The sequence below is a fragment of the Dermochelys coriacea genome, chromosome 13 (assembly GCF_009764565.3).
Source record: "Dermochelys coriacea isolate rDerCor1 chromosome 13, rDerCor1.pri.v4, whole genome shotgun sequence".
NCBI lineage: Eukaryota > Metazoa > Chordata > Testudines > Dermochelyidae > Dermochelys > Dermochelys coriacea.
This window is the reverse complement of record NC_050080.1, coordinates 39,207,536-39,227,520: the sequence shown is the minus strand read 5'-3', so window position 1 is coordinate 39,227,520 and position 19,985 is coordinate 39,207,536. Positions and strand designations below refer to the sequence as shown.

The 19,985-nt window shown below is 49.6% G+C and overlaps 1 protein-coding gene, 1 long non-coding RNA gene and 4 gene segments (V, D, J or C); 5 read left to right on the top strand and 1 right to left on the bottom strand.

Annotated features, from left to right (window-relative positions):
- The window catches only part of LOC122456491, a 38,512-nt gene extending 33,455 nt beyond the window's left edge, over window positions 1-5,057 (bottom strand). Inside the window, exon 1 of the long non-coding RNA XR_006275415.1 lies at window positions 4,997-5,057. This is a non-coding gene — a long non-coding RNA (uncharacterized LOC122456491). The remainder of the gene's footprint in view (window positions 1-4,996) is intronic.
- The window catches only part of LOC119842121, a 255,219-nt gene that overhangs the window by 18,686 nt on the left and 216,548 nt on the right, over window positions 1-19,985 (top strand).
- LOC119842114 overlaps window positions 1-19,985 on the top strand; it is a 153,622-nt gene that overhangs the window by 6,844 nt on the left and 126,793 nt on the right. The window lies entirely within an intron of this gene.
- Window positions 1-19,985, top strand: part of LOC119842117 — a 205,827-nt gene that overhangs the window by 81,315 nt on the left and 104,527 nt on the right.
- Window positions 1-19,985, top strand: part of LOC122456468 — a 110,571-nt gene that overhangs the window by 10,043 nt on the left and 80,543 nt on the right.
- LOC119842122 lies at window positions 1,944-2,604 on the top strand. The segment is given in 2 exon segments: window positions 1,944-2,071; window positions 2,165-2,604. Coding segments are annotated over 2 exon segments (381 nt in total).

Genomic DNA, 19,985 nt, shown 5'->3' with positions numbered 1-19,985 from the left:
ACACTAAAATCAATCAGGTTCTTAAAAGAAGAGCTTCAGTATAAAGAAAAAGGTAAAAGTATCACAACTGCAAAATCAGGATGGAAGATAACTTTACAGAGTAATAAAAAGATTTAAAACACAGAGGATTCCCCTCTGGACTCAGCTTCACAGTTACAAAAACAGGAATAAAACTACCTCTTAGCATAGGGAAAATTCACAAGCTAAAACAAAAGATAATCTAACACATTTCCTTGACTTGCTTACAATTTTTGTAATCATAGATGAACCATTTCAGGTTTTATTTTCAGGAGATGTTTTCCCTTCCTGGTCTCTCCGTCCGGTGAGGGAACAATAAAAAGAGCACAAACAAAACCTCCTCCCTGCCCCTGCCAGATTTCAAAGTATCTTCTTTCCTCATTGGCCTTCTGGTCAGGTGCCAACTAGGTTATTTGAGCTTCTTAACACCTTACAGCGATTCAGTATGGCTTCCCAGGAGGGATTTTATGTTATCCTTATTTCTATGTTTATGACATACCCACCCTCACTCCGGTACAGTTCTTCTACCTGGAAAGCACCTAATAATAAGGTGCTGTGTTTCCCTCCATCCTGCTTTTCAGATTCTGCACTGTGTCCTGCCATCACAGCCTGTGTTCTGGCAAAGCCCACGAGCTGCATCTTCTCTCCATTCCCTTTTCCTTCTCTGTCACCAGAGCTGCTTGTCAGATTCTGTGGCCGAAACCAGCCCTTCCCCCACGTTCAGCTGCTGCTCCTTCCCCATCTGACATTCCCACGGGAGTGTCATTTCCCCATGGACATTGTTTATATCTATTTCATATGGGCCAACACATTTTCCTAATAGCCACTGCTCCAATACCGAGACACCTTTTACTCAAATGTTGAGAAAGAAAGAAAGAAAGAAAGAAAGAAAGAAAGAAAGAAAGAAAGAAAGAAAGAAAGAAAGAAAGAAAGAAAGAAAGAAAGAAAGAAAGAAAGAAAGAAAGAAAGAAAGAAAGAAAGTTAGTTCAAGTGTAGACCAGGGGCTATAAACTAAACACTGGAAAGGCACTTTTCTACCCAAATGAGAGTGCACACTTGGGATTAGACCAGGATATGTACAGATATATTTAAATTCACATTTTAGGTTATACCAAAACTAATTTCCCCTGTAGACAAGGCCTAGACAAACTGGAGCAAGTCTGTTTATAATCAGTCCTGACTCTCTAAAGCACTCAGATCTGGTCTACACACAGCTTTTGTACTCATATAACTGCTTGAGTTAGGAGTGTAATGTTTTCACCCATGTGGTTATAACAGTGCAAGGCCTACTCTGCATGAGGTTATACCAGAGTAAAGGTACCTTACTCCAGTCCAGTTTATCCTCTTTCTTCTCTGGGTCATGAGAAGACATTTTGTCCGCCTTCTCCGTGGACGTCCCGGTATTTGAGAGAAAGGGCAGACTGTATGACCCCAGAATATTAGTTGTCCCAGAGCCATTCCCTGCTCTTCTCAGCAATGTCGGAACCGCATAGCTTGGAATGGAGTCACCGGATACTTTACAGGTCGGTGTAAGGGACTGTCTGGGTTCAGCCTAACGCACACCTGCACACAGAGCAAGTTTCACTCCCTCCAGCAGGGCCCAGCCTTGTCTCTCTCACACTGTCCATCCCCCTCTCAGGTGTCTCTGCTACAGGAAAAGTACCGGACCCTAAGGCGATGCGTTTCCCCCGCTTGAGCTCTAAACTGTCCCTGGGTTACTGCCCTCACGGCCTCTATTCTGGCAGAGCCCAGAACCTGCACCGTCCCTCCCTTGGTCGCACTCTAACACATGAAGTTGATGTGTGACTCAGCTTCCCCCCAGACAGCTCCCTACCTAGAGGGGCCCCTCCCTTTATACCCGCTGGGGAAATGCCGCATGCAAATCCCTGCCCGGGGGGTTCCTGGTTAAATACAAACTCCTGGTTCTAGGAGCCTCAGTCTCTCCCCAGACCCAGAACTGCCTGATCCTGCCTGCTCGGGAGTGCCCCTCGTTTTATGAAAAAGAGAATGACATCTCTGTGGCTTTTCCTTCCCCTGTTATGGGCCCCCAGCTGTGAGTGTCTCTTGGACAGCGGGAGAATTGGGGACAGATGCACAGATTCATTGGCTGGCTAATTTCGTCCATATTTTGTTTTCCTCTCCTCAGGTGTCCTCTCCCAGGTGCAGCTGGTGCAGACCGGCCCGGGCGTGGTGAAGCCCGGACAAACCCTCACACTGACCTGCGCTGTCTCGGGTGTCTCCATCACTGACAGCAGCTACGCGTGGAGCTGGGTCCGGCAGCCCCCCGGGAAAGGGCTGGAGTGGGTAGCACGTATATACCCACACGACGGGAGAAAGTGGTTTGCCGCGTCTCTCCAAAGCCGGACCACCATCTCTGCAGATACCTCCAAGAACCAGGTCTCCCTGCAGCTGGCCTCCCTCGCGGCTGCAGACACCGCCATGTATTACTGCGCCAGAGACACACAGTGACGCAGAGCAAAGCGGGGCAGGTACAAAAAGGGGGAGCGGATTGTCTAGACTCACTCGGGGCCCTTTCACACTCACATCTGCATTAGAAGCGGGGTGAGACACTGGTCACAAGGAGGTTTAGGACGTGGACATCGGGGAGGGAAAATTCCTGGTCTTCTAACTCAGCTCCTCCTAACACGAACACCCAGAGATCACATCTCATGGCTCCAGCACGGGGAATCAATCAGACAAGCACCCGCAGGTCTCATTCCCATCGGTGTGGAAGGATTTGTAGCTATAGATATACACATATCAATACGAATACAATATATAAATATGTATGGTCCATATTAAATCTATTCAGTGCATATCTCTCTGTGTAGACACACACTAAACATTTCCCCTGTCATTCACACTACTCTGGTTCTTTGGGGTAATTTTGTTCGCTAATTCGGCACCTGAGGTCTGAGTGTCGCTGGTTTAAACCCTGAGGAACAAGGTTTAACATCCCTGCCAAATTCTGCCCCTCTCCAGTGTGTGTCCCAGCCCCGCGCCTGATTTACCACAATTACAGATGTGTGTGTGTGTGTGTACATATACTAAATATATATTGTGTGGGTCTATATGTGTAGACACTCACTAAATATTTCCCCTCCATTCACACTACTGTGGTTCTTTTGGGTGTCGATCACTGATTTGGCTTCACACCCCTGAGGTGTGACTATCACCAGGGGTTAAACCCTTAAAGACAAGGTTTAACATCCCCGCCATATTCCGCCCCTTCTCCAGTGTGCGCCCCAGCCCCAGCCCTGACCTACCACAATCACAGGACTCCTTTGGATGCAGCCCAGAAGCTGCCGCTTTCCTGTCTGCCAACTTCCCGGCCTCCCTCCTGCCCTGAAAGGTGTTTGCTAGTTTACTTGGGCAAATCCAACCTTTCTCCCTCGCCCACTTAGACGGGGCGGCCTCTGAGCTAGAAAGACCCAGACAAAGAGAGCTGGCCCTCACCCTCCCGGTCCCGGGCCCCCTTTACCCAAATCCCCGCTCATTTTCTGAATCCTCTTGCTTCCCCTTTGCTGCTTTCTCCTGTGTTTTGTGTGAGCATCTGCCTCTGTACAACCATGGGATTTATTTCCAAATTCTCTTTCCAACCCCACTCAAATGACGTCAACAATCCAAAACCCGCCCATATCCAGTGGGTTTGGGGATCCCAATTCCCTTAAATCCTGTTCCAAAACCCCACCCATATCTGAAAATTTCACATTAGCCACAAATTTGCCCCCACCCCGCTGTACGACTCTCAGGCGATGGACTCCATGGATTAAGGCTGCGGGATTAAGAAGGCTGCGGTATTTAGGAGCCAGAATCTCACTGGATTTCACTGGCAGTTGGATGCCCAGGCCCCAACCGGTCTCTGTTCTTCTCTACCCAGTGTCATCGGAGCCTGTGAGCGACTCCCAACAATTCCTGGATTTCTCCAAGGAGAAACTGCTAATCTTGAATTAATATGCAAATTAGACACCATTAACTTGGGTTTGACTAGAGACTGGGAGTGGCTGGGTCATTACGCATATTCAATCTATTTCCCCATGTTAAGTATCCTCACACCTTCTTGTCAACTGTCTAAATGGGCCATCTTGATTATCACTACAAAAGTTTGTTTTCTCCTGCTGATAATAGCTCATTTTAGCTAATAAGCCTCTCACAGTTTGTATGGCAACTTCCACCTTCTCTGTATGTATGTATATATCTTCTTACTATGTCGTCCATTCTATGCATCCGATGAAGTGGGCTGTAGCCTACGAAAGCTGATGCTCTAATAAATGTGTTAGTCTCTAAGGTGCCACAAATCCTCCTTTTCTTTTTGCGGATACAGACTAACACCTGCTACTCTGATTCCTGGATTTGACCCTCACAATCCGCAATGAGACAGGGAAGTCTTATTAACCCCATTTTACAGACGAGGACCTGAGGCTCAGACACACTAAGGCGGAGATTACCCAACTCGCCTAGGGTATGTGGGCACCCACCTCCCACTAACTCGAGTGGTATTTGTGCACCCACAGCCCCGACGTGGATTTACCCATCGGCAACAGGGAGAGTCTGAGTTATTTAGGATCCGACCCTCGCTCCTGGGGCCCCAGGCGAATCACCAGACCAATGTATATGTGCCCTGAGCTGAGCGTACTGTGTCTCTGGGGTGTAGAGGGGACCCCTGTCCCCGAGGGGACATCGCCATGTGCTGATCGCTCAATCCCATCTACTCCCCCCGGCCCCGGGGGTTCCTGTTTAAATCCAAACCCCTGGTTCTAGGAGCCTCAGTCTCCCCCCGGACACGGCTGTGCCTGGTCCTGCCCGCTGGGGGATTTCCCTCAATCTCTGAAACTGAGAATGGGATCTCTGTGGTTTTTCCTGTCCCCTGTTCTCTGCCCCCTCCTGTGAGTGTCTATCGGGTAGCGGGGGAAATCAGGGACCGAGCTGCAGACTTTTCCGGTGTGTAACGTTTGCTTCCCCCCCCCCCCTCCATCACCCCCCTATGTTCTCTCCCAGGTGCAGCTGATCGAGCCCGGCCTGGGCGTGGTGAAGCCCGGAGAGACCCTCAGCATCACCTGTGAAGTCTCCGGAGTCTCCGTCAGCAGCTACTATTGGAGCTGGGCCCGGCAGCCCCTCGGGAAAGGGTTGGAGTGCATGGGGTTTATCCGCAGCACTGCACAGGGAGAGATCACAGAGTACAACTCGGCTCTCACACCTCGGGTCACCAGCACCAGGGACACCTCGAAGGACGAAGTTTATCTCCAGCTCCGCTCCCTGGCAGCTGCGGACACCGGCACCTATTACTGCGCCAGAGACACGGGGACCCAGAGCAGAGTCGGGACTGGCACAAAAAGGGAAAGCGGATTTCTAAATAGTCAGGCGGCTTGAACAGTCAATTTGTGCTCTAGGAGAAGAGACAGACGGGGCGTTGCCCACAGTGGGATCACAGGAACCAACCCCGTTTCTCCCCCTACATCCCACCCTCTCCCAGCCCCTTCCACCGTTTCCTCATGCTGCGCACTGAAATGTGCACCCGGGGACTCACTGAGACGGGGTGACAGCTACATTAACAGTGAGATACTCTGGGCCTGGTTTCCAAAAGATGCTCGGCCCCTGCGTCTCTAATTAACCTCAGTCACTGCTGTGGGGGATTATCCACTTCTGGGAATCCGACTCGCTGTGACTCGCCTTGGGCACCAAACGCTTCACACTCCCCAACTCAGAAACCGGTGTCGGAAACGTTGCCCCAGGGGAGCCAATGTCAGAGGTGCTAAGCAGGCGCTGCTCTGCCTGAGGTCAGTGAGAGCGGCCGGGGCTCAGCACCTCCAAAAATCAGCTGCAATGCGTTATGAGAGGAAGGGTAGGGTTAGGGGAAAGGCGTGGGGCTGGTTTAAGGAGATTCGGGTTCAGTTCTGGTCTCTGCCAGACACTGTCTGAGAGAAAGTGGGTAACTCAACTCATCTCTCCCCCTGCCTCAGCCCCCATCTACAAAAATCCTCCCTTCCCACTCGGGCGTCTCACGCCCACATCCCGCCAGCCATACACAAGCCCGTTCTTTAGCAGCTGCAGCTCTGGATGTGGCCGGTCGGGGTCGCTGCTCCCAAAGCAGAATGGAATCCTACCGCAGCCAGGATCAGGCCCGGAACTGAACCAATCGTGCAGCAGCCTGGGTGTGGAAAGCCAACAGTTCCCGGTATCCTGTCATACCGTTCCCTGTTCCCAGGGCTTCAGGGGGCGTGACGAGACTTATCAGTGTCGGGAAAAGGCAAAGAATCGCAGAGCTCTCTTTGCAAAATTAAAGGCAATAGCACTGATTTTATTTCAAAGGAAGAACAACTTTACAATCATAATAACAAATATCAGGTGCCCAAAATTAGGGTGATGGGCACCGATCAAAGAATATAGTCTAGAACACAGGAATCACCAGACTGGGTCAGACCCATGGTCCATCTAGCCCAGGACAGTGGCCAATGCCAGGTGCTTTGGAAGGAATGAACAGAACAGAGCAATGTATTCAGTGATCCATCCCTTCTAGTCCAGTCCCAGCATCTGGTTGTCAGAGATTTAGAGACACTGAGAGCATGGGGTTGTGTCCATGACCATCTTGGCTCATAGCCATTGATGCATTTAGCCTCATAACACAAGAACTAGGACGGTCACCAAATGAAATTAAGGGGCAGCAAGTTTAAAACAAACACAAGGAAGTATTTCTTCACACAAGGCACAGTCATCCTCTGGAATTCTTTGCCAGAGGATGTTGTGAAGGCAAGACTATAACAGGGTTCAAAAAAGAACGAGACAACTTCATGGAGGATATGTCCATCAATGGCTATTAGCCAGGATGGGCAGGGTTGGTGTCCCCAGCCTCTGTTAGGTAGAAGCTGGAAATGGGTGACACGGGGTGGATCACTGGGTGATTCCCTGTTCTGTTCATTCCTTCTGGGGCACCTGGCACTGGTCACTGTTGGAAGACAGGATACTGGGCTGGCTGGATCTTTGGTCTGACCCAGTGTGGCCATTCTTATGTTCTTCATTAATTATTCTAATTTTTTTAATCCAATTTTAATTTTGGCATTCACAGGTTTGACTGGGACTGTATGTCATTTGGAGACTCCTACTCTGGCAGAACGACAGAAACCGGCCAGATCGCACAGTGTTCACTAATAATTTGTTTATTTCCTTGCCCTGTTACACAGCTATGAGAGAGCAACTGAACAAAAGAAGCAGAAGAACTCTTCTGATTTCAACTCCTTTGCAAGGGTGATGTCGGAGTGTCTGATCTATATGAAAATCTCCCAGCCAGAGTCTCCATTTAAATAGCAGCTCCTGGGTTCTCACAGAGACGCTCCTGCCCAGGGGCTGAAGTGAATTTAATTTTTTGTCCTTTTTTTCTCACCTTTTCAAAAAGATGGAAAACGTGTTGTCACTTTTGGTTTTACTCTCCATCTTGCCCTGTAAGTCAGGAAGAGAAATCCAGGGGGAAATGATTAAACCCTTAGAAAGAGAGGTCAGGATTTAACTGTAATATTTCCTGTCTTTATAGGTGCCCGTTCCCAACAGCTGGTCCAGTCCAGGCCGGGATCAGTGTAGCCCGGAGAGACCCTCACACTGATCTGCACCGTGTCTGGTTACACCATTTCTTCTGGCTACCATGGGACCTGGATCTGGCAGGCTCCTGGCAAAGGCTCAGAGTACATGGGGTATATATATGGAACCAAACTAGGCATAACTATGACCCAGATTTCCAGAGCAAAGTCACCATTGCCATAGATTCCTCCAAGAACCAGTTCTCCCTGCAGCTTCACTTGCTGACAGCCACAGACACCGCCACCTATTATTGTGCCAGAGACACAGTGACACAGAGCACAGCAGGACCTGTATAAATAGAGGAAGCAGCTTCTATACAGACATTCTAGGCATTTAATTCTGTCATTTGCTCCTCAGAAAGACACAGGCAGGAATAGAGAAGGAGAGATAATCTGTAAGTTCATAAAGTTCATACAAGGAAACCATACCCTTATATTACAGAACAGCAGTGAAAACAGATTGACAAGGCCAGAAGAGTACCCAGAAGTCATCTACTATAGGACAGACCCAATAAAGAAAATAACACAACGCCACTAGCCATCACCTTCAGCCCCCAGCTAAAACCTCTCCAACGCATCATCAAGGATCTACAACCTATCCTGAAGGAGGGCCCATCACTCTCACAGATCTTGGGAGACAGGCCAGTCCTTGCTTATAGACAGCCCTCCAACCTGAAGCAAATACTCACCAGTAACCACACACCACACAACAGAACCACTAACCCAGGAACCTATCCTTGCAACCAAGCCCGTTGCCAACTCTGTCCACAGATCTATTCAGGGGACACCATCATAGGGCCTAATCACATCAGCCACACTATCAGAGGCTCGTTCACCTGCACATATACCAATGTGATATATGCCATCATGTGCCAGCAATGCCCCTCTGCCATGTACATTGGCCACACTGAACATTCTCTACATTAAAGAATAAATGGACACAAATCAGATGTCAAGAATTATAACATTCAAAAACCAGTCGGAGAACACTTTAATCTCTTTGATCACTCGATTACAGACCTAAAAGTGGCAATTCTTCAACAACAAAAAAACTTCAAAAACAGACTCCAAAGAGAGACTGCTGAATTGGAATTAATTTGCAAACTGGATACAATTAATTTAGGCTTGAATAGAGACTGGGAGTGGATGGGTTATTACACAAAGTAAAACTATTTCCCCATGTTTATTCTCCCCCCCCGTGCCACCCCACTACTGTTCCTCACACGTTCTTGTCAACTGCTGGAAATGGCCCACCTTGATTATCACTACAAAATTTTCCCCCCCTCCATCCCTCGCTGGTAATAGCTCACCTTACCTGATCACTCTTGTTACACTGTGTATGGTAACATCCATTGTTTCATATTCTCTATGTATATAAATCTCCCCACTTTGTATTCTCCACTGAATGCATCCGATGAAGTGAGCTGTAGCTCACGAAAGCTTATGCTCAAATAAATTTGTTAGTCTCTAAGGTGCCACAAGTACTCCTTTTCTTTTTAGTGAAAACGATGTTGCTTTTCATTGTAGGACTAAGGGTTAACCAAGGAAATCACAGGCAAACCCCAACTCTGTATAAGGACGTACAGAATAGAATAGAATAGAATAGAATAGAATAGAATAGAATAGAATAGAAGGGGATATACCATCACCCTGCCTTACAACTTAAGTTCACCCGCCTGCAGAGAGGAAATATGGTATACTGAAACGTTACCCTACTTCGGTTTCAGCAATTTTTCCTACTTTGCCATGAGGAGCTCTCAATCTAAACAGACAAAGGAGAAGGAGAGGCACAGCCTGGAGAAATGACTTCCGATTCGGGTCACGCAGCAGAACCAGTGAGAGACCCTCCCATAGTAGCTACACTCTTGAGTCCCAGTTGAGTACCCCCAATCACTAGACTATGCAGCCTTTCCGATGTGCATTGACTGGCGATCTAGCCTCACAGAAGGCAGCAAGAAGCAGCACCCATAAACACATAGATATAGGGCAAGTGTTATTATTGCTCCCTCTAGATCACACGCACACACACACATTGTTTACCAGTAGCGTGCATCAATAATGACACAAACACGCACAAGGGGTCCACGCAGCTGGATATTTATTCCCTTACTAACTAAACACGTCTCTTCTATATCCCGTAGTGTTTTGTCATTATTATTTTCATAGATCTGGAAATGCTCTTTACCCCTATCCATAGCTGGAAGCCCTTCTCTGTCTTTCCCTCCATCCCACCCCCGTGACTGCAACTGCACACACAGAAAAGTCAGATGAATTATCCAGGTCCCAGGAAACATCGACAAGAAAAACATTTTAAAAAATCAACAACTTTGGGACGGCAGCCGAAAGGCTATTTTGGGGTGTGGAAATCACGTCTAGAAGTTTCCCCTCCATTGCCTGGGGTCAGGATCAGCCTCTTCCTCTTTAGACTTCGCATTCCCACATCCCGGCATCATTAAATGAGATCTTCCCTTGCAGCAGTGTCTGCAACTGGGTGTGACCAGTGTGGTGCGCTGCTTCCCAGAGAATGGAATTCTACCATTGCCAAGATCTGGCCAGGAAAGTCCCGGGGAAAAAGAAGCAGAGAGTTGGTTATACAGCTACCTGTGTGGGAAATTCTAACAATTCCCTCGTGTCCTGTCACACCATTTCCAGCTTTTCAGGTTGTAAGGGAGAGTAATAATATTTTTTACTGAAAGGACAGGAACAACGCATTTGAGAGCCTCTTTGCAAGATTAAATGTTCTTGTATTGCAATGTGATCTCAAAGGAACAACAATTTTATAACCACAATAAGAAACACAATTGCTCACAACTATGGTGAAGGGGACCGATACAAGAACCTAGTCTAGAACATAGGAACAGCCATGCTGGGTCAGTAAGATCATTAGTCTATCTCGCCCAGTATCCTGTCTTCTAACAGTGGCTGGTGCCAGATGCTTCAGAAGGAATGAGCAGAACAGGGCAATGTGTGTAGTGGTCCATAAACTGTAGTCCAGTCCCTGCTTCTGACAGTCAGAGGCAATGGGAGCTGCAGAGTCGGTGCCCAGGGCAGGGGCCACGTGCAGAGACTTCTTGCCTCCCCGTTAGGGGTCACAGAGACTTGCCGGCCAGTTCCCTGAGCAGTACGGGGCCAGGGCAGGTAGAAAGAAAGAAAGAAAGAAAGAAAGAAAGAAAGAAAGAAAGAAAGAAAGAAAGAAAGAAAGAAAGAAAGAAAGAAAGAAAGAAAGAAAGAAAGAAAGAAAGAGTCAGATCACACAGCATACGCTAATAGCCGGTTCATTGCCGTGCGCTGTTACACAGCTCTGAGAGAACCATTGAACAGAAGGAGGTGAATAGCTCGTGTGGTTTCATCTTCTTTTCAAGGGTGATATTAGAGTGTCTGATCTTTATGCAAATCTCCCAGCCAGGGTGTCCCTTTAAATAGCAGCTCCTGGGTTTTCACGGGGACCTGCCTGCCAGGGGCTGAAGCCAATTTCATTTCCCCCCTTTTTCCCCTTTTCAAGAAAGTGGAAAAAGGTGTTGTCACTTCTGGTTTTACTCGCTATCTCGCCTTGTAAGTCAGGAGGAGAAATTCGGGGGGAATGATCAAACCCTGAGGAAGAGCGGTCAGGATTTAACTGTAACGTTTCCTGTCTTTGCAGGTGCCCTGTCCCAAATCCAGCTGGTCCAGTCCGGGCCCGGAGTGGTGAAGCCTGAAGAGACCCTCACACAGACCTGCACCGTGTCTGGCTACACCATTTCTTCTGGCTCTGACTGGGCTTGGATCCGGCAGGCTCCTGAGAAAGGCTTGGAATACATGGGGTATATATACGGACCTAGCCGAGGCACAAACTACGCCCCGTCTCTCCAAGGCCGAGTCACCGTCTCTGCAGACACCGCCAAGAACCTGGTCTCCTTGCAGCTCCGCTCGCTGACAGCCGCAGACACCGCCATGTATTACTGCGCCAGAGACAGGGCGACACAGAGCGGAGCAGGACCTGTACCAAAAGGGGAAGCGGTTTCTATACAGACATTCGGGGCATTTAACACTGTGATTTTCCTCTCAGAGGCACACAGGCAGGAATAGAGAAGGAGAGAGGATCTCTAAGGGTCATGATTTCATAAAGTTCACACAAGGAATCGATACCCTGATATTGCAGAACAGCAGTGACAACAATGTCACTTCTCACTGCAGGACTAAGGGTTAAACAAGGAAACCACACACCGGCAACCCCCAACTCTCACCATGTTCTCTCATCCCCAGCTGCTTCCCTCCCACTCACCTGCCATTCCCACCTCAGGATTCACTGCGTTTCTCATGGGCCATCGTGAATTTAGTGTCCTTTTGAGGGGCAACTAATCTGAATGTTCCCTCCAAGATATGCTGGCTAACTACCTTGTGGGCGTTACTCCAGGAGCAAACATTTGAAATCCAGGCATAAAGCCAATATTCATAACTTCGAAAACAAAAATGATACATGCATACATAGAGTATAATCATAACCAGCAAATGATAACCTTTCCAGAGACATCTTACATGCCACATTTTGTACAAGATTTGTTGAAAATATATAACAGTGGTTGCAACAATGATCTATATGGTCATGTTCTAGTTGCATAATGTCACACCTTCTCTAGAGATTTGAGGTCGAAGAAGGCAACTGGTAATTGTTTTCTTTTCGACAAAGGTATATTCAGGACCCCAGCACACTTTGTTAGGCGCTGCACAAACACACAGACTGAGTCCCCTCTGAGCCTTAGTTACCATCGTTCTGGTGATCAATGAAAGATGTTTGTACCACTTATAAAGGAGGAAATATGTAAATTACGGTGATAGCTTCCTGTTTAAATCTGTGTCCCTCTCTGCCCAGGCTGCACCTGGAAACACAATCCCCAGCCCCCTGTGTCGGTTTGGTTACCAGCTATTCGCCCTGAGAATTTCCCCCTCCAACACCAGCGACAATTAGATTCTTGCTTCTTTTAATTTTCACTATAGCGGCTGAGGAAGGTATTGTTTCCACTGAAGAAGGGGGAGAGCTAAACAAATTGTATATTGTGCTTGGTTTTATACCAATATTTGTAACGCGTCTTTATTCCCAGACAGAGATCCACTTTTACACGTACGCTCGGTGCCTCAGTTACACCGTCACCTCCAAACACAAGGCAGAGTTCACATCCCACAGGAGTTCCCCAATCCCACGCAGATTCTTAGAGATGAACAATCCGGATTCTCCCCTGCTCTGCACCTTGTGATCCGTTTTTAACCTCTGCGAAGTGGACGGGATGTGGACCTGTTCTGATGTCCAGCAACTCCTACACTTTCAGAACAAGGGCAGTTTCACCTCCCATTTTTAGAGTCGACGTCCGTTAATACATAGAACAGGGGGAGAAACCCAATTTGCAGGTGACCAGAGCCACAACATAAATAACCTGCTGATGAAGACTCCACAGGAACGGTCACAAACATTTCACAGGCTGAACTTTATTAATCTCTGCCAAGCCCAGGTACACAGAACATCAAGGTCAGGTTACGAGCCGTTCCCTGGCTTAGAACTAGGGACTGAACGAGACCCAAATGTGACTCTCCGTGTATCTCTGCTATAGCGAAGGACAGGGAGATTTTAGAGGACACTAACACAAGCTGGTGCCCTAATACCGTTCACTTTCCATAGGACCTGGCTACCAAAAGTTCTCTGTTAAGGACACTGTTGACTCTCTGATCTAGAATCGGGCAGTGTATTAAGGACACAGCCACACACCCTCATGTCTGAGTTCCGATTTTGGGATTTCAAGTCTGGCTTTATCAGCGTTTTACTGAGAGCAAAATATGCAAATGGAGTTACTTAGCTCCATGTTTAATCCCTGCCCTTCCCCCGACCCTGCAGCTCCCAAACTGAGAAGCCAGAGCCTTGTGAGGCCGAGCAATGAAAGAGTACCCCAGACACAGGCAGAGAAATGAGACTTTGGCTCCATCTCCTCCACACTCCCGCAGCGATCAGAGGTGATTTTCTCCCCCAAAAGAGCGGGGGTCCTGAGATTTCTTCTCGGTCAGAATCGCCCGATTCTTAACGTCTCTTGATTTTCAGGTGTCCTGTCAAAGGCCCAGCTGGTGGAGTCAGAGACTCCACAGGGCCGTAGACACTCTCAGTCTCTCCTGCAAAGCCTCCGGGTTCACCTTCTGCAGGTCCTGGCTGGGCTGGGGCCCCCAAAAGGGGACTGGAATGGGCTATGGCATGTTTCCACAGGCAGCTCTGGAAGCGGCCCAGATTAGGCCGAATCAGAGAAAGGGCGATGTACCATCTCCAGGGGCAACCACTGAGACCTGCTGTATTCAGACAGGAAGAGCTTGAGGCGCTGGGGCTTCTAGTGCGAAAAACACACACGCCTCCCAGCAATGAGAGATCACTGAGCGAAATGTAGGGAGAGAAAAATTCAGCCTCATTAAAATATATGAACATAAAAGGGCATAAATCAGAGTGTTAGGGTTAGGGTTATGCCTAAGGTTAGGGTTATCAATAAGCAGAGGCGGATTCACAAGGAAACACACAGTGCCCTGGCATGGGGTCCCCCAACTACAGGGGGCCCCAGGGCCGGGCAGCCCAGCACCGGCCACCACCCCCTGCGTGGGGACTGCTGCGGGACAGAAGCTGTGGGGGAGAGCAGGGAAGGAGCCATTTATGAGCCGGGCTCCTGTTGCCCCCCGGGGCTCCTGCTGCAGGCTGGCGCTGGCTGCCAGGGGAGGCGGGCAGGCGAGGGGCCGGCTGGGGGCGCGCTGTAGGGGAAGCGGGCAGCTCCCCTGGTGGGGCGTCTGCCCGCGCCTGTCCTGCTGCCCTGCTGCTCTGGACGCCGGGCAGCGCAGGTGCAGTCCCTGGCGTGCCCTGCTGCCGGCGGCCCCCGGAAAAAGGCCAGTGGAAGGGAGGGGCAGGCCAGGGGGGCTCCGCTCTCACGTGCTGCTGCCGCTACAGCTCCCGTTGGCAGCGAACAGGAGCAGCGGCGGGGCAGGGACGCGTCCGCCAGCCAGCCAGGTAAGGGAACCCAGCGGCGGCCACTGGGACTGCCCCAGCCCCGCCCCCCGCGCACTGCCCCCTACACACACACCCGGCCCGGCCCCCTGCCACCGGCCGCTTCTGGGAAAGGGGCTGGGCCGGGGCAATTTCAGCTCTTTCCCAGCGTCCCGGGGCCTTATTCTGTCTCCAGGGGTGTCTCAGCCCAATGGAACCCTGTGACCCGACCCCACCCCTGGCACTGACCCCACTGACCCGCCGTACCACAACCCCATACGCCTGGGCTGAGTCTCCCACCCCCCTACAAACTGAGAGCAATCGAGGTCGTGTCTTCACTGGAGGCGGCTGCTCATTCTTTTCTTCTGCAATATATAATCAGGATCCCCAGCGCACTGTGCTAGGCGCTGCACACTGACCATCTGAATCCTTCTCGCTGCACTAGTGCATATAATGAAGACCACTAAGGGAAGAAATTTCAGCCTCCTATAAGGAGGAGAATATGAAAATAGGGATGACAGGTTCCTGTATAAATCGGTCTCTCTCCCTGCCCAGGCTGCACCTGGAAAGACAATCCGCAGTCCCCTGGGTCTGGACTGTCCCCAGAGACTCTCCCATAGAACTTGCCCTGGCAGACCAGAGACAATGAAGCTTTGGGTCCACTTGGTTTTCATTTTAGCAGCTTGGGAAGATATTTTCCTACCTGTGAACACATTACAGAGACAGAAGGTTTATTGTTCTACACCTGTTTTCTAAGTGTCTCTTTATTCGCAGGTGCCCGGTCCCAGTTGCAGCTGGTGGAGTCTGGAGGGGGTGTGAAGAAGCCCAGAGACTCTCTCCGCCTCTCCTGCAAAGCCTCCGGCTTCACCTTCAGCAGCTACGCTATGAGCTGGGTCCATCAGGCTCCTGGGAAGGGACAGGAGTTGGTCGCCTACATTGCTGACCCCACTATATATTACTCTGACTCAGTTAAGGGTCGATTCACCATCTCCAGAGACAATTCCAAAAGCCTGTTGGACCTGCAAATGACCTGCCTGAGACCCAAGGACACCGCCTGCAATTCATAGAGAAAGTCCCAGCTGGCTTGATGCTGACAGTCTAGGCCCTGGGGGGGTTCTCACCAGCGATACAGTGTGTTCAGTTTGCAATGGTTCGGATTTACTCTGCTCCTTTAAGCAATCCTAGAGCCACAGAAAGCAGGGATCCAGAGGCCGACCCTTCCTCACTGGGACTGGGGGGATTTACACACAATCCCATCAACTACCCCGCCTGGCTGGAGTCTCGGTCCTAACCCCCAGGACTTTCTGCAGGACGAGCACTGAGTGTTCCCTGGTCATTGCAGCCCCTGCTGCTCGTTTTAGGGCAATCACCTCATCTCGCCCAGGTTTGGCTCCTGTGTAATCAGGGTTGGCTGGTCCCAGACCCTTCCCTCCTTAGGGGCAAGCCAGCCTGATCCAGGGAAGCAGTGCAGTCCCGCTGAGACGGCTCCATTAGTAGCGTTTGTATTTCGGGCAGTGCAGTGTAGTGGCTAGCTCACTGGGCTGGTCTTGGGACACATGGGCTCTATTCCCAGTTCTGAAAAAAAAAACTGATATGTGTAGACATGAGAAGCCTGAGTCCAGAAGGCCCCGCCCTGTATTATTGAGCGGGCATCAGACAGAAAGGAAACCAGCCTCATCTCATCCAAAAATCTTCCTCTGCAATTGCATGAGAATGTATGTACTGGTGGTGCTCCAGGTCTGCAATTAACAATGAGCCCATTAGGTACAAAGGAAAGTAAACAAAGAAACCAGTGTCTTAATTTCACTTTCTTCCCCACGGTTAATTTCAAAACAGGTCATATAAGAATATAGAAGTTTAATCTCAGACATTAATACATTCATAAAGACTCCTTCCATCTCCACTTCCCCTCAATTAACACAAGCTTGACCCCACAACATCCCGACCCCCCAAGAAACCTGTGATGTTCTGGTTCAGTGCAGCATCCCATCAAATAGACCATGTTGATTCCTGGACGTGACCTTTGCACTTATTGGAAGCACTACTGTGGGCATATCCAGACCCGGTGCCCTGATTCTGTTAGTGCTTGGAAAGACTTCAGGGCCTAGTGCCCAGGCTCCTACCCTTGCAATGGGACTGGGAATCTCAGTAGAAATGGGAACAGGAATTTCAGTGTGAAGGTAAATGGGACGGTGAAGAGGAATGGGATATTTGACCAGACATCGGTATAGGTGTGCGCTGGTGATTAGGAATGGGAATGCAAATCAGTGTGCGTGAGAATGGGTATGGGGATATTAAAAAGAATATCAGCAGCATGCACCAGACAGGGCATGGGCATGGAAAGGTGAGTGCCAGGGTGAATGATTATAGTTTTATGAATGTAAGTGGGAATGGGAATATTTGTTATTATTAATTGTTGTTGTTGTTCATTAATAGTGGTGATGGAGTTGTAGGTGGTTGTGGTCCTATCGCCTAAGGCCTCCAATCACAGATCATGACCCCAGAGTGCTAGGCACTGTACAAAGAGAGAACACAAGGACTCTTTCTTCCCCAGTGAGTTTACAATCTAGGTATAAATGGGAAGTGCAGCATGAGTGGCAATGGGAATGCAATCACCAATAAGAATTTTGATGTTTAATAATCGTCTCCCTTCAGCGCTGCCTGCATCCTCACCTAGAGAAAGACTCCCAGACACACCGTGCTCACCACACGAGGGAAACTTAATCCTCCTGCGGGTGTCCCAACCAAATGCAACCCTGTGACCCAACCCCTCCCCAGCCACTGACCCCACTGACCCTTGGGCTCACATCAGGCAGCTGCTTCTTTCCCTTTTACAGCCCCCCGCACTGGGGTTGGGCGCTGCACAAACAGGAAGGGACGATCTGACTCCTCTCTGAGCCCTGGAGCAAGAAATTCACAGCCTTCAGGGAAGGAGTTTGGGTCCCTTATAAGGAAAGAGATATGCAAATATGGGTGAGAATTTCCTGTTTGTATATGTGCCTCTCTCTGTCCAGGAGAAACCCGGAGACACAATCCTCAGCCCCCGGTCAGTGTAGTTACCAGCCAATTCCCTGAGAACTTTCCCCTCCAACAGGGAAAATGAGACTTTGGCTCCTTTTAGTTTTCACTAGTTTTATTGGCCACTGTCGGTAGACAGGACACTGGGCTGGATGGACCTTTGCTCTGACCCAGTGTGGCCGGTTTTATGTTCTTATGTTCATTGCTGCGGCTTTGGAAGGTATTTTCTCCACAAAACATCTACTGAAGGGGCAAAGGGTTGGTTTATGATAGATAGACCAATGGCTGCGATTAACAGAACTTTACTCTGTGGTTTCACGCAGTTTATTGGAAAATATGGCTCATTGGTCTCTTGTTGATTTTAATTCGCTCCTTCAATCTGCTGCTAATGTGGGGTTTTATTTACAATTTGCCTCTTTCCCCTTCTCCCCCAGGGGCCCGCTCGCAGGTGGTTCTGACCCAGTCGGGGCCAGCGGTGAAGAAGCCCGGAGAGTCCCACAAACTGCAATGTGCCACCAGTGGGTTCACTCTTAGCAGCACCAGGATGGGCTGGATCAGACAGGAGCCGGGACAGGGGCTGGAGTGGCAGGTCAGGTACTATAGTCCCTCCAACAGTGGCTACACCTCCTCCGTCCAGGGCCGCTTCACAGCCTCCAAGGACAGCACCAACTTCTACCTGCAAATGACCAGCCTGAGAGCGGAGGACCCCGCCGTGTATCACTGTGCGAGAGACGCTGACACACAATGAGGGGAAGCCGGTCTGGGCTCACAAAAAATCCTCCCCGCTTTAGAGACTGGGGAAGGGATTTCCTGCGGGTGGCGTTCACGCTCCAAAACAATGAGAACGGCCACAAAATATCTCCCCTTATGGACACCGCACAGAGCTGGACTAGGAGACAGAGGCTCTGCCGATCCCATCCCCCCTGGGGCGCGCAGGGAGCAGATACCCAGGGTGTATTTCACGGAGCAGGAGGGAAGAACAGGTGCATCCACCAGGGTTTTCTGATCAGATACTCTGCAGCTTACGGCTCCCTTCTTCTCCCACTGAAGTCAACGGAGACGCTGAGCCCTTAGCGAAGACCAGTGGGATTGCGGAGCCCTGAGGGAGGATTATGGACTGGTGGGGAGGGGTCAGTGATCCTCTATCGCTTTTCCACTGAGGTTGATGATGCTGTGGTGGTTGAAATTCACCCCTTTGCAGAGAAGCCAGCACAAGGGTCCTCTCCGGCTCCCGAGCCCCGCCTAAACCTTCTGCAGGATTTATCCACTGCGGAAGCCTTATGCTGCCCCTCTGCACCGGGATGGTTTTTATCCCATCTCCTATTTTCTCTCATGTGTCTTGTTCACTGGTTTCTCCAATAACAGACCTTGTTCTGATGAAGCCCAGAAGTCGCATTTTCTCTCCATGCCCACTTCCCTCCATTTTACCTACAGCTGTTTTCAGCCATGGACACAAAACACCATCCTTTCCCTCCCTGCAGCTTCCGCTCCTTCCGTACCCAGGTGTTCTGGCGCTCATGGCTAGAAGTTGTGCCTGAGCCGTCAGGGTGAAAATCAGGAATTTCCCCTTCCCACCCGGCTTCTCATTCCCACCTCCAAGCAGCACTGACCCCGCCCTTCCATAAGCAACAGCAGCTGCAGCTTTGGGTCTCACCAGAAGGGTGCGCTGTGCCCGAGCAGAACGGAGGTGGACTGACCCCAATCCCGTTAGTTCTACAGTAGCCTGTGTGGGAAACGCCAACAGCTCCCTTGGGGCCTGGCCTGTGGTTTGCAGGTTTTCAAGGTGTCAGTAGGAGTGAAAGGACTTGTACATCTGTGTATTGGGGGGGGGAGGGGGAAGAGAAGAAAAAACGACATCTTTGCAACACAAAGGGTGATTATTTGATCTCAAAGGACCAACAACTTTAAAATCACAAACATGAACTCAAAATTTATGGTCATGGGTGCCAGTATAGGGACAGAAAGAAAGAAAGAAAGAAAGAAAGAAAGAAAGAAAGAAAGAAAGAAAGAAAGAAAGAAAGACTCAAAGTGGACACTAATTATGGACAGGTTTCAGAGTAGCAGCCGTGTTAGTCTGTATTCGCAAAAAGAAAAGGAGTACTTGTGGCACCTTAGAGACTAACAAATTTATTAGAGCATAAGCTTTCGTGAGCTACAGCTCACAAGCTTATGCTCTAATAAATTTGTTAGTCTCTAAGGTGCCACAAGTACTCCTTTTCTTTTTACTAATTATGGAGAGACTGAACGGTAGTAGCTACAGATCATACTTTGTAGGAACTTCTATTCAAGTGCGGTGGCGGGGGTGTGAAGTTTATGCAAATCTCAGCTTCAGTTCCCCCATAAAACTGCAAACCCTGGCTTCTCACATGCTCTTGGCTGCCAGGGAACTGGATTTCCTTTGC